Source organism: Tribolium castaneum, chromosome 1 (genome assembly GCF_031307605.1).
Source record: "Tribolium castaneum strain GA2 chromosome 1, icTriCast1.1, whole genome shotgun sequence".
Lineage (NCBI taxonomy): Eukaryota > Metazoa > Arthropoda > Insecta > Coleoptera > Tenebrionidae > Tribolium > Tribolium castaneum.
Window position 1 is genome coordinate 4,529,221 of NC_087394.1, and position 13,400 is coordinate 4,542,620.

General features: G+C 30.0%; 1 protein-coding gene across 1 annotated transcript; it reads left to right on the forward strand.

Annotated features, from left to right (window-relative positions):
- Positions 1-2,269: 2,269 nt before the first annotated feature.
- LOC657014 (lysosomal alpha-mannosidase) lies at positions 2,270-13,393 on the forward strand. Its single transcript, XM_963503.4, has 6 exons — positions 2,270-2,425; positions 4,774-5,144; positions 5,206-5,676; positions 8,150-9,316; positions 12,062-12,575; positions 12,928-13,393. Exons 1-6 carry the CDS (start codon positions 2,324-2,326, stop codon positions 13,291-13,293), a joined length of 2,991 nt encoding a protein of 996 aa, XP_968596.2. The 5' UTR covers positions 2,270-2,323; the 3' UTR covers positions 13,294-13,393.
- Positions 13,394-13,400: the final 7 nt, after the last annotated feature.

The following is a 13,400-nucleotide window of genomic DNA, read 5'->3' on the forward strand; positions in this document are numbered from 1 at the left end:
TCTCTTTCTTACTGTCTTCCATTTACTATTCTTTCTAAAATTATCACCTTTCTGTTTTTGCGCTTTTTCATAGTTTCTGTCAGTTATGCTTCAATTCGCTGTTTTCTAGAAAAGTAGAAAGCATTTCTAAACATTGGACTACATAAACTTTTTTTAATTTTTACCAAAAAAAAACTGTATTGTTCATTCTTTATAATTATATTTCTCTGAAAAATAAATTGCTCTTAAGAAGTCTCCTAAAAAAAATTCGTACATGTATAGTTTAGGTTGATATTAATCATAAAAGCGTGACAAAACTTCAAAAAACAGTACTTCTACTAGTTTTTTTATTGCCATTTTGTGACCAGTTCTGGTCAGTATGTTACAGATTTCTAGTAGTTTTAAATCCCGACCACCTCTTTGCCTTCATGTGATCCTGGTACACTTGACACTAAAATTGTGGTAATACCTATTTAGCAAAAATTTTAAAATTAAGATTAGAAACTTAAAACCGCCAGAAATGCAGTCAATAAATAAAGTGACAAGAGTATTAGGATCACAAAGACATAAAAAGGTATTCTTAGAAAATACATACATAAAAAATGAAAACCAGAACAAAAACTGAATTAGCATCCCGACAAATAGTCCTTCAAGAACTTAATTCTGCGATAGTTATAATTATAATTCTTAAAAATTTTAAAGAACTCTTTAGACTCCTATGATCCTAATACTACTCCTTGTACTTTGTAATTTTGAAGATATTGAAGCAACATTGTAACATTTTACATTTCAAATGTAAAACCGTTATAAATCAAAACAGTAATTATAGTATCAGGAACACAGAACCGCGAAGAGATAATTCGTGATTAAAACGCTGAAAACCTGTAAAAATAGATATCAAAAGTAGTTTTAGGAACAAAAGAACGGAAGAAAGAGAGGTGTTATAAAATATCTGAAAATTTTATTAAGTATCAGGAGTTACAAGAACAAAAGGAGCTATAAGTTTTGAAATGCTACAAATGTGCAAACTTTTAAGTATCAAGAATTATATTAGGACTACAGAAATTCAAAGAGGTATTTCCCAATTATTTTTAAGCTCCTGTAATTAGAAATTTGTAACATCTTGTATAATCTTGAAAGGTAGTGCTTCCAAAAATTAATATTTAATTATAAATAAGTACTTGCCTTTCATTAATCATAATATTATTTCTGTCACTCAAAATTTTCATTCCCAATTATTTTTTTTTCTACTCCAGTGATTCCTCCTACCGGTTTCGCCCTTATTGAAGCTCATCAGTGCAGTGCAGTCCAGTGAATAACTTGGCTCCCATTATAGTATAAAATGATAGAACAAACTCTGATAAAACAACTACTCTTTGTGCCAGTAGGACCTGAATTACAGTGATCAGAGTCGGCTTTTTTAGTCAAAAAACATCCATCAAATCTCGGAAAAGTCGAAATGGAAATGAAAACAAAAACCATGCCATTCAACGGACAACCACAGACCGGTTTTGTTTTTTTTGTTCAGTATTTCACATTTTTGAACTAATATTTTATTTCAACAAGAATATTTCTTGCTCATTTTTTATTATTTTGCTTGTTTATAAGTTTTTTCACTTACGTACTTTTGATTAAAAATAAATACTACTGGTGTTTATTGTTATTTATTTTATTTTATTTACTCTTATTTTAAAATACCTATGCTAAATAATATAGCTGTGCTAAAATTTCTAAAATAAGAGTTCCTAAGAATAAAACTAAAAAACTGTATATCATTCGAATTCTATTTATAAATAATATCTAGTACATTTGCTGGATAATAACATATCTTCTAATCATGATGAAACATAAGCTGTAATCGTATCTGTACCTACGTATAAAACAATGAGTCACTTATTAACTGAATAGAATATGATCCAGTGGAATAAAAATCAAAGATCCGCAAAACTGAGTCACTTTTGAATACAAACAAATATTCCTCGAGCATACAAACACACCTATCTCAAAGATAACCAAAAACAACAATACAGTTAAACGATAAAATTACATCTTGAATCAATAAAGTCCAAATTCCCAAAAATCGACCAAAATGCATAATCAGAAAATAATAATTTAAAAGCAATTACACCAATTCCCCAGTCTCTAAAGCCGCCCATTACATAAAAATCAATTCAAGCCCACTTATTTATCAATTACCAGCAACAAAGAACAAGCAATTCGTTCGTTGTACTCGAAAGTATCTCATTCCTTCTATCAAAATAATAATATTTTCACTCGAGCGATAACAAGTTGCTAGGCTGATTAAAGGCTATCAAGTCACTTTGAACTTGTATTCATCCTCAACATGTTCAGAAGAACGCTAGTCCCGGCGTGGATTTTTGCCGGAGTTTGTTTCCACTTGTGTGCAACTGCTGCCATCAAAAGTGCAACCCAATGCGGATATCAGGTCGGTTATAATAATAATAATAATAATAATAATAATAATAATAATAATAAGTGATGCTTTGATTGTAATTTTGACGAATATCGAACACCTTGTATGTACAATATACATATATGTAAATATATATAACACTGCAACATAAATAAATAAAATAACAAATAAAAAATAAAATACAGTTGTAATTTAAATAAAAATAGTTTTTGAAAATTCTGTAAATGAGTACAACTCTGTTATTAATAATTTTACCTTAATTTGTTCTTTAAAGTGCTTTATCGGCAACTGTTTAGATATAACTGGATGGTAAAGAATTGTACAGAATTATTTTCAGATGAAATGGTTAAAATATAAAAAAAATAATGATTTTGAAAAATATACATTTACGTATATGATGAAAAGCATGGGGCCAAGGATACTCCCCTGCGGTACTCCTGCAATAATCTTTTTTCAGATGATGTACAATTAATACCAAGTAGGATTTAAACCACTGTAGAGTAACTTCTGTAATTCCAAGTTTTAATAAAAATTGTTACCTAGGGATATTTGTTTAGAGTCTTATATACGTATATTCGAAATAAATTGATACGTAGCTACGTAGCTGTAATGAAATAACATATTTAAAATTTAAAAAAAAGATATTTCACTGAGCATTATAGTTTCAAAAATTTATGAAATATAGGGTATTAAGCTGATGGGCTATAGTTGTTTAAATTGTTTAGGATCACTTTTTTAACAGTGATTTAATAACTGTGATTTTGAGACTTGTTGAAGAAACACCTTCACTAAACGAAGAATTTGTAATATGACATAAGACCTCAACTATAAAAAGAAAATTTTTTTTGATTAAAATATTTGTGTATAATACCTTGAAGAAATTTTTGGTTTTAATTTTGTAATTATCGCATTATGTACAGTCACGACCAAAAAGAATGACACCCTTAAAGCTGCAGCCACAAAACAATTAGATAAGATACAGTCCATGTATACGTTTATAAACTAGCTGAATATTGTGTAAAATAGCTGGACAATTCATAAACTAACATGGTTTTTGAAATTTTTGACTTAAAAGATCTTAGTCGGATTTTTACTGTAGAAGTGTCATTCTTTTTGAGTTTAACTGTACTTCTACAGTACAGTACAAGAAATACAAATAAATCTAGAATTATTTTGGATGAAGGACTAATATTTTTTTAATGTCAAAAAAACTTGCTGAAAGAAAGAATTTATTGAAAGTTTCGTAGCTATTTAAGGATCTTTCTTAACAGTAGTGTTGTGAATATTTTTTTTAAGTCAGTCTTATTTTGCCTTTTGCTTCAATTTATAAGTTCCCACATGGTTTTTAGTTTAAATAATGTGATCAATATATGTTTTTTTCTTTTTTTCATAATAAATTAGAATAGTAAATTTTATATTTATTTTAAACTGAGGTAAAGTCATATTAATTATATTAAATTAATATAAATTAATTATATTATTTATATATATATATATATATATATATATATATATAATTTATATTTTTCAGAACATTTTTGGCAATTTGAATAAAATATGTAAATTTTTTATTGTTTTTTAAACTATTTTCTAGTTGTGCCTAGTATCAGGCATGTAAATTTCCGAATAGGAACATTTCGGAATATTTTAATCAATTTGAAAATTTTTTTTAAATTTTTATTGTTTCTTAAACTATTTTCTCGTTGCGCTTTATATCAGAAATGTAATTTTCTGATCATAAATAATCTTTAAAAATATAAAAAATGGTGGATGCGCTGGGATAAAAACTTATTTTCGGAATATTTTAAACAATTTGAATAAAATATTTTAATTTTTTGTTGTTTCTTAAACTATTTTTTAGTTGTGCCAAGTATTAGACATGTAAATTTTTGAAAAAAAACATTATAGAAAATGGTGGATGCGCTGGGATAAAATTATTTATATTTTTCAAAATATTTTTAGCAAATTGAATAAAATATGTATGGTTTCTGATACTATTTTCTACTTCTGCCAGGTATTAGACCTGTAAATTTCTGAAAAAAAACATACTTAAAAAAAATATGGAAAATGGTGGATGCGCCGGGATAAATTTATTTATATTTTTCAGAAGATTTATACATATCAAGCGCAGGGTTTCCAATTTATTATATTTATTATTCTTGTTTTAATTAAACTTGTTCTAGGTATTTAATAATTACATGTATTTTATCTTTCTATGTTCTTTTAAATTGTTTTGACAATGTCAATGTCTGTAATAAGATTTTATGACAATAAATTATTATTATTATTATTATTATTAATTTTGTAGACTAAATTTTTTTTAAATCACTTAGCACTGAATAAAAAATAACTTCTTCCAGGCTTGTAATCCAGTCAAGGATGGGTTTATCAACGTCCACCTTGTCCCTCACACCCATGACGATGTTGGGTGGCTAAAAACCGTCGATCAGTATTTCTACGGAGCCAATAATTCGATCCAAAACGCTGGTGTTCAATACATCATTGATTCAGTCATTGACGAGTTGAAGAAAGACCCCAAGAGAAAATTTATCTACGTTGAAACGGCCTATTTTTGGAAGTGGTGGATCCACCAACACGATTTCGTCAAACACCAAGTCAAAACTTACGTCAACAACGGCCAATTGGAGTTCATTGGAGGTGCCTGGACTATGAATGATGAAGCAACAACGCACTACCAATCAATCATTGACCAGTTCACTTGGGGTCTGAGGTAACATGGCAAAAATCTTGCCCAAAATAAAAAAATTGTAATACTAATAATAATTTTTCAGGAAATTGAATGATACGTTTGGCGACTGTGGTCGTCCTAAAATCGGCTGGCAAATCGACCCGTTTGGGCACAGCCGTGAGATGGCCTCGATTTTTGCCCAACTGGGCTTCGATGGGCTTCTCCTGGGCCGTATTGACTATGAGGATAAAGACAAGAGATTTGAGTCTAAAACACCGGAAATGATATGGAAAGGTAGTGATAACCTGGACGCTGATATTTTCACTGGAGTGATGTATAACACGTACGCGCCTCCGAAAGGCTTCTGTTTTGATATTATGTGCGACGATGAGCCACTTGTTGATGATAAGAAAAGTCCACTTTACAATATCGAGCGGAAAGTTGATGATTTCTTCGCGTATCTTGATAATGTAACGAAGGCTTACACCACGTCTAATGTTATCATCACAATGGGGGAGGATTTCAACTATCAGAATGCACACACGTGGTTCAAAAATTTGGATAAGCTCATCTAGTAAGTGTTTGAAATTCTAAGACCTGAGATACAATCACAAAAGTTTCGAATCAATTTGACAGTAATCGTAATAAATCAAATAATCAAATAAAAATTATGGACATATTGATACTTGAATTTTTAATATACATTACTGTCAAGTATTAAGTAACGTTGAAGCCAGAATTTTTTTTCAGCCACTGAGGATGTTTTTTGAAGATTATTTAAAATACATAGATAACAAATGAAAAAACAATTAAAAAGTAAAAAGTTAAAAATATAAACTGTGAAGCATAAGCTTTTACAAAGAAATTTTCTTTTGCCTTTTTCAATTGGGTTAAAATTATCAGTTACTATGAAATAAAGCCAAGGTATTATAACTTTAAAAACTCTAAAATAAAACTAGTAAAATTTTGTAAATACGATTTTTTTTATTTTACATAATCGAGCTAAAATGACTCTAATAGTTTAAATAAGTCCTTGGTGCAATAATTATTTTAATCTGTTCTGGCAACATCTTTGGTAGTTAGTTTACACTAAATTTACTAAAAATGTAGGTAATACAAACATTTCTAAGGTTTAAAAATGGCAGATATTCAAAAAATCAATTAAAGGCACATCAAAAAAATTGGTAACTTACCTCCAAAATCGCTAAAATTGGTTAAAAACACGTAATTTTAGTCCTAATCCGTCACTTTTTGACTTTTAAATTTTAATTTAATAAATGATTAAAATAAAGAATCCGTAAAATCAAATGCTATGAATATGTGATTAATTAATTGAAAACATATCCATATATATTTAAAATGTTTGCAATAGGAATATCTTTTAAAATAAAAAATTCGCAAATTTCGAAAATTTAGTTTTTTTTGCTGGATGTTAATTGTTGGTCGCTGATCTAAAAGCTCCAAACAATTTTTTTCTATCAGGTCTAGTTTTTGAATTCTAGGTAATTCAGGTAAGTATTTCTTAAAAAAAAGACACAAATTTTAATCATTTATTTTTCTGTTACCTTAGATTTTTTCGTTGACATTTAAAACAATCAACATATTTTTTCCTACTAACTCTTATCATAAACAATAAAATAAAAAATCTGATGACGAAATTATGATGGCAGATTTAAAATATTCACTCCAAAAATATACAGGGTCATTCTTTTAGAGCGCACATTAGAAATTTTTTAACTTCTAGTATAGCTAAAGCTTTAAAATTTTGCATACGATGCAAATCGACCATTCTGACTTCAACTAAATTATTTCGAATATGGCTGAGCTTCCGAAACTACAAAAAATTGACGCCATGTTTGAAAATTTAAATAGTAACCACACATTTTTCTAGCATATTTAAATTCACATTTTTAAGTTGAGTAAAAGTTATCCAAGTTGTTGGTAATTATCTGTCATAGTTTATGACAATTTCAATTTTTTTGTTAAAATTTTCAATTGCAATAGTTTATTTAAAATATCACAGCCTTTGCGATAAGTGAATAACTATTTTTGCATTCGATAACCGATGAATTGATTAGTTTACTAAAATTTTTTAAATTGTCTACTGTCAAAATTCATGGCTAGTATGATTTTTTCAAAATGGTTTTAAAAAAAATGCTATAACTCAGTTTTTTTTTTCAAATAGAATGACCCTATTTTCTTAACAGCAATCGAAGAAATATCGATATTTATGGTGACTTTCATCAATGCGTCACATACCTATCACTTACAGTTTATGAAAAAAATCACAAAAAACGGATTTTACTTCGTAATTTTAATAGTTAATCAAGTAAGCCGCCTTGTAAAACAATTGTCAAGCTTCAATATTTTATTTAGTTTTCAGCTGAGTTATTATCGAATAAGGAATAAAACAATAATATTTCATTATAGTTTATTCAAACTTAGTAAATTATGTAGTAAGTCTGCCATCAAAATTTGAATTTCTCAAATAAAAATAGTGAAAAAATAAAACATTTCTTTTAATTAATAGCACAATTTTATCGCATTTTTAAAAAGTTAACTTGATTAAAATTGAAAATAATGTGCCAAAATTCTGTTCTTAAAGATTATTTCAAAAAAATGTAAGAGATAGATGTAGAAGATATTAATAAAAGTCTGCATAAAAAATTGTTCTTTTGATGGCTTTTGAAAAAACAGGGTCATTCCGTTTAAAAAACTTTTCATAATTATTTTTTAATCATCATTTTCAAAAAATCATAGTAGCCTTGCAATTTGACAGTTGATAATCCTAAATCTTTGGCAATCAAATGCAAAACCTTTTCTAAACAATTTAGAAAAAACTCTTTGTTAGATTTTTTTCGTAAATACTGAAAAAATTCTTACATTCAACGTTTCAGTATAATTAATATAAAAAATTTAAGTAAATCCTCCAAAATGACTTGACTAATCAGAAAAACTCAAAACATGTGTAAATCCTTTTCACGGTAGTTTTTTCTTAACCATTCGTACTTAAGACGTAAAGTAGTACCTAACTTAAAAAATTCCAGTTATGCCAACCAAAGACAAATCAACGGCTCCAAATACAACCTCCTCTACTCCACCCCCTCCTGCTACACCAAAGCCGTCCACGACTCCAACCAAAAATTCGTCTCAAAAACCGACGACTTCTTCCCCTACTCCTCGGACGGCAACTCCTTCTGGACCGGTTACTTCACCTCCCGGCCCACTCTAAAGCGCTTCGAGCGCCAAGGCAACAACTTCCTCCAAGTCTGCAAGCAACTCTACGCCTTAGTAGACCTCGGTCCTGAAGACTGGGTCGATTTGAACGCTCTGAGAGAAGCCATGGGTGTGATGCAGCACCACGATGCCATCACAGGCACGGAAAAACAACACGTGGCAGAAGACTACGCCCGGATCCTCCAAGGGGGCATTGACGAGTGCCAATTTATCGTAAACACAGCCTTGAGTAAAATCATCACAGGGGAGAACAGCACAGGGCCTGACCCGGGGCCCAAATTCCCGATTAATACGTGTTGGTTGACCAACACCAGCTCCTGTCCTTTTAGTGAAGATCAGGATAATTTCCTTGTTACGGTTTATAATCCTTTGAGTCGTCCTGTGACCAAATATGTGAGACTGCCAGTCATTGGGGAGGCTTACAGTGTCAAGTGCCCACAAGGCAAGGAACTTTTGACCCAACTGATCCCTATTCCAGACGCTGTGAAAAATATGCCAGGTCGTGTGAGCAAAGCAACAGTTGAGCTTATTTTTGAAGCACCGTTTGTGCCACCACTTGGCTTCAAAACCTTCACAGTGAGCAAAAAAACCGGGAATGAAGTACTCAAAGCGGAAAAAATCACCAAAATTGCTGATGGGGAAGTTGGTTTTACGCTGGACCCGAATTCAGGTCTCTTGAAGACAGTTATTTTGAACGGGAAGACGGTTGATGTTAACCAAGAGTTTCTCTACTATGAAGGGTTTGTCGGTGATAATGAAGAGCCGAAAAATCGGTCGTCGGGAGCGTACATTTTCCGGCCAATTCCGGGCAAGGATCCGGTCGTTGTAGCGGACAAGGTGGATTATAAAATTTTCAGAGGGAATTTGGTTTCTGAGGTGCAGCAAGTTTTCAACGAGTGGATCACTCAAACAATTCGGGTTTATCGAACGGAGAGCTACATCGAGTTTGATTGGATTGTGGGCCCAATTCCAGACACGTAAGTTACTTTTTTTAATAGATGAAAGTGAAAAAATTTTGAGAAAAAAAACTTATACCAAGCGGTTGTTTTAAATTTTGATGTAGTTATTCATGACAGTTACGCCAAGATAAAGCACCACTTTATCTGTCAATATGCCAACCGAAAAACATAAAAAAATATGTTGGAATCTTATGAACACTGGGTTACTGTAACTGTCATAGATAACTAGATCGAAATTTTAGAAAATCGCATCGTACTTTTACCTACTGCACATGGTTGTATCTCTCAGAAAATGGAAGAAGACTAAGTACAACTTTTTAAGATATGCTTAAAATTATTAAAAATTAAAAATATTAAATATTAATATCTATTAAGAATACGCTACTGTTCAAATTTTTGTTACCCATTGCTTAAATAATTAATTTAATTAATCAAAAAAAACTGTAAAACAGGAAATTTATTACCAAATAAGAAAACTACAGATAGTTATAAAGTACATTTTAATAACTTAACTAAAAATAACAGACTAATTTGCCAAAAAAAAAATTTTTCTCGAAAGTTTGAACAAGTTTTTGGGTTTAAAATTACATTTTTTGGGCATTTTTTTTAAACTGGTTGAAAGTTTATCAGATTGTTCGGATTTAGCGGACTTTTGAGCAAATTTTAATCAAAGATTTCATTGCGTTTTTCTGATATTTTAACAGTTTTTAAAGTAAAACCTAAAATTTTTCGGAAATTCTTTTAAAAATGGGTGAAAACTAATCCCAATATTTTATTCGCTGGCCCTATTTTTAATATATTTAGTCAAAAAATGAGTGTTATTTTTACCTCTCTTGAACCGTTAATTCTCTATTTATAGTAAGATTTTACAAAATATCATTAAAAATATTAAATATTAATATCTATTAAAAATACGCTACTGTTCAAATTTTTGTTACCCATTACTTAAATAATTAATTTAATTAATCAAAAAAACTGTAAATCAGGAAATTTATTACTAAATAAAAAAACTGCAGATAGTTATATAAAGTACATTTTAATAACTTAACTAAAAATAACAGACTAATTTGCAAAAAAAATTGTTTTTCTCAAAAGTTTGAGAAAGTTTTTGGGTTTAAAATTAGATTTTTTTGGACATTTTTTTGGTTTGAAAGTTTATCAGATTGTTCCGATTTTGTTCGGATTTAGCTTACTTTTAAGCAAATTTAATTCAAAGATTTCATTGGGTTTTTCTAATATTTTAACACTTTTTAAAGTAAACCTAAAATTTTTTCGGAAATTCTTTTAAAACTGGGTGAAAACTAATTCCTATGTCACTCGTTTGTGCTTTTTTTAACTATATTTAGTTAAATAATAAGTGTTATTTTTACCTCTCTTGAACCGCTAATTCTCTATTTATAGTGAGATTTTACGAAATATCATTAAAAATATTAAATATTAATATCTATTAAAAATACGCTACTATTCAGTTGTTTGTTACCTGTTACTTAAGTAATTAATTTAATTGATCAAAAAAACTGTTAATCAGGGAATTTATTACCAAATAAAAAAACTACAGATATTGATATAAAGTACATTTTAATAACTTAACTAAAAATAACAGACTAATTTGCAAAAAAAAATGTTTTTCTCCAAAGTTTGTACAAGTTTTTGACTTTAAAATTAGATTTTTTTGGACATTATTTTTAAACTGGTTGAAAGTTTATCAGATTGTTCGGATTTAGCTGACTTTTGAGCAAATTTTAATCAAAGATTTCATTGCGTTTTTCTGATATTCTGATACATTTTTTAAAGTAAAACCTAAAATTTTTTCGGAAATTCTTTTAAAACTGGATGAAAACTAATCCCAATATTTTATTCGCTGGCGCTTTTTTTAACTAAATTTAGTCAAAAAATGAGTATTATTTTTTCCTCTCTTGAACCGTTAATTCTCTATTTATAGTGAGATTTTACAAAATATCATTAAAAATATTAAATATTAATATCTATTAAAAATTCAGTTTTTTGTTACCTGTTACTTAAATAATTAATTTAATTAATAAAAAAAACTGTAAATCAGGGATTTTCTTACCAAATAAAAAAACTACAGTGATATAAAGTACATTTTATTAAGCACCTTAATAATAAGTAATAATAATACGTAATAATAATAATAATAATAATAATAATAATAATAATAATAATAATAATAATAATAATAATAATAATAATAATAATAACCACTAATAAAATAGAATAATAATAATAATCTGTAAGCTCGTTTAAAAAACAAATTAAGTTCAAATATTTATTACTTTAGTAACTATTCTTTTGCTATTTTGTTTTCATTTGATTTTTTACTTTTCTCTAATACTCCTACGAAAAACTTTTTTTTACATGTTATTTTTTAATTTCGATTCATTATCATTTTTAATTTTCTTTTTGCACGTATGTCATTTTTTGTTAATTTTAGGTTCATATAAACTTCGCCTCTCCCTTCTATTAAAACTATTACTTATTTTCATATGATCAACTAATTGCAAAGTGATAGTGTAACGTCGAGAAAAATTATTATTCATTGTTTTTTATACAATATTAAAAATTACACATATATTAAAGGGTGAATTTGATAACAAAGCTCAAGAAACTCAAAAGTAGTCAACTTTGCCTTACGCAAAAAAAATAAATAAAACCATATAGAAAACTAAAAACTTGTACTTTTTGTATCTAAAGCATCTCCGAATTCCTTTTAAACCCCCAAAAATCGTCTCATTCATTTTTCAGAGACGCCAACGGCAAAGAAATAATCACTCGCTTCACCACACCCCTCAACACCAAATCCACCTTCTACACGGACTCAAACGGCCGAGAAATGCTCAAACGTGTCCGAAACGCCCGCCCCACCTGGACCCTCACCCTCGAAGAACCCGTTTCTGGCAACTACTACCCCGTCACTTCAAAAATAGTCCTAGTGGACGAGTCCCAAGACCTGGAGCTGGCCGTTTTGACTGATAGAGCCCAAGGTGGTACCAGCCTCCAGGACGGACAACTCGAACTCATGGTCCATCGGAACTGCCTCCATGACGATGCTTTCGGAGTCGCTGAAGCCCTCAACGAGACGGCGTTCGGCAAAGGCCTGGTGGCCAGAGGGTCGCATTTTTTGACTCTTGGACCCCATTTTAAAAAAACGGGAAATGTGAGCACAGCCGCCTTGGAAAGGGATATCGCCCAGAGGAAGGTTCTGGATTCGTGGGTGTTTATCTCGGCACCTTACAATGACTCCAAATATATTAAAGAGGTAAGCTATTTTTGGTTGCTTTTTTAACAATAATACCTTAACTGATTAAAAAATAACTTTAGGAACATGAAAGAAACTAGTAATGAAGGCATTACACTAATAAATGTATTATTACGACGTCATACTTTTTTGGAACACTATATATAATCAAAAAAAATTCCTAAAATATGTCCTAAAGTATAAATATTATCTACAAAATATCAAAACTGTGACTTAAATAATAATTACAGAAAACAGGAGCTGAGGGCTGGACCACCCTGTAGAAAAGTACCCCTAAAAATAAACTATCTCCAAAAAAAAACAAAAAAATTAAGCGTTTTTCTTGTGCTCATTTAAAATAATTTGATTTCAGTTTTCAGGCCTGAAACGCGCTTTGCCTGCCAACGTCCAAATCCTGACCCTGGAGCCTTGGAAAGGCTTCTCTTTCCTTCTCCGCCTAGAACACGTTTTGGAAAAGGGCGAAGATGCAGATTTATCTCAACCAGCAATCGTCAACTTGCAGAATTTGTTCACACCTTTCGAAATTAAATCAATTCGTGAAACCACGCTCGGAGCCAATCAATGGTTGGAGAAGAACGAACGTTTGGAATTTGAAGCCAAAGACTTGTTCCGGAAGAACGAGAAGCGAGCAACTCTGATAAGAGCCCTTGACGACTATCAGATAACGCTGAATCCGATGCAAATCCGAACTTTTGTAATAGAAATAGAGAAGAATTGATTGTTTTATTGACAAATATAGACACTTGTATAAGTTACAGATACAATCAAAACACTGTTACTAACTGTATGGTTCCTATAAATAAAGTTTTCAAGCTAAAGTGTGTT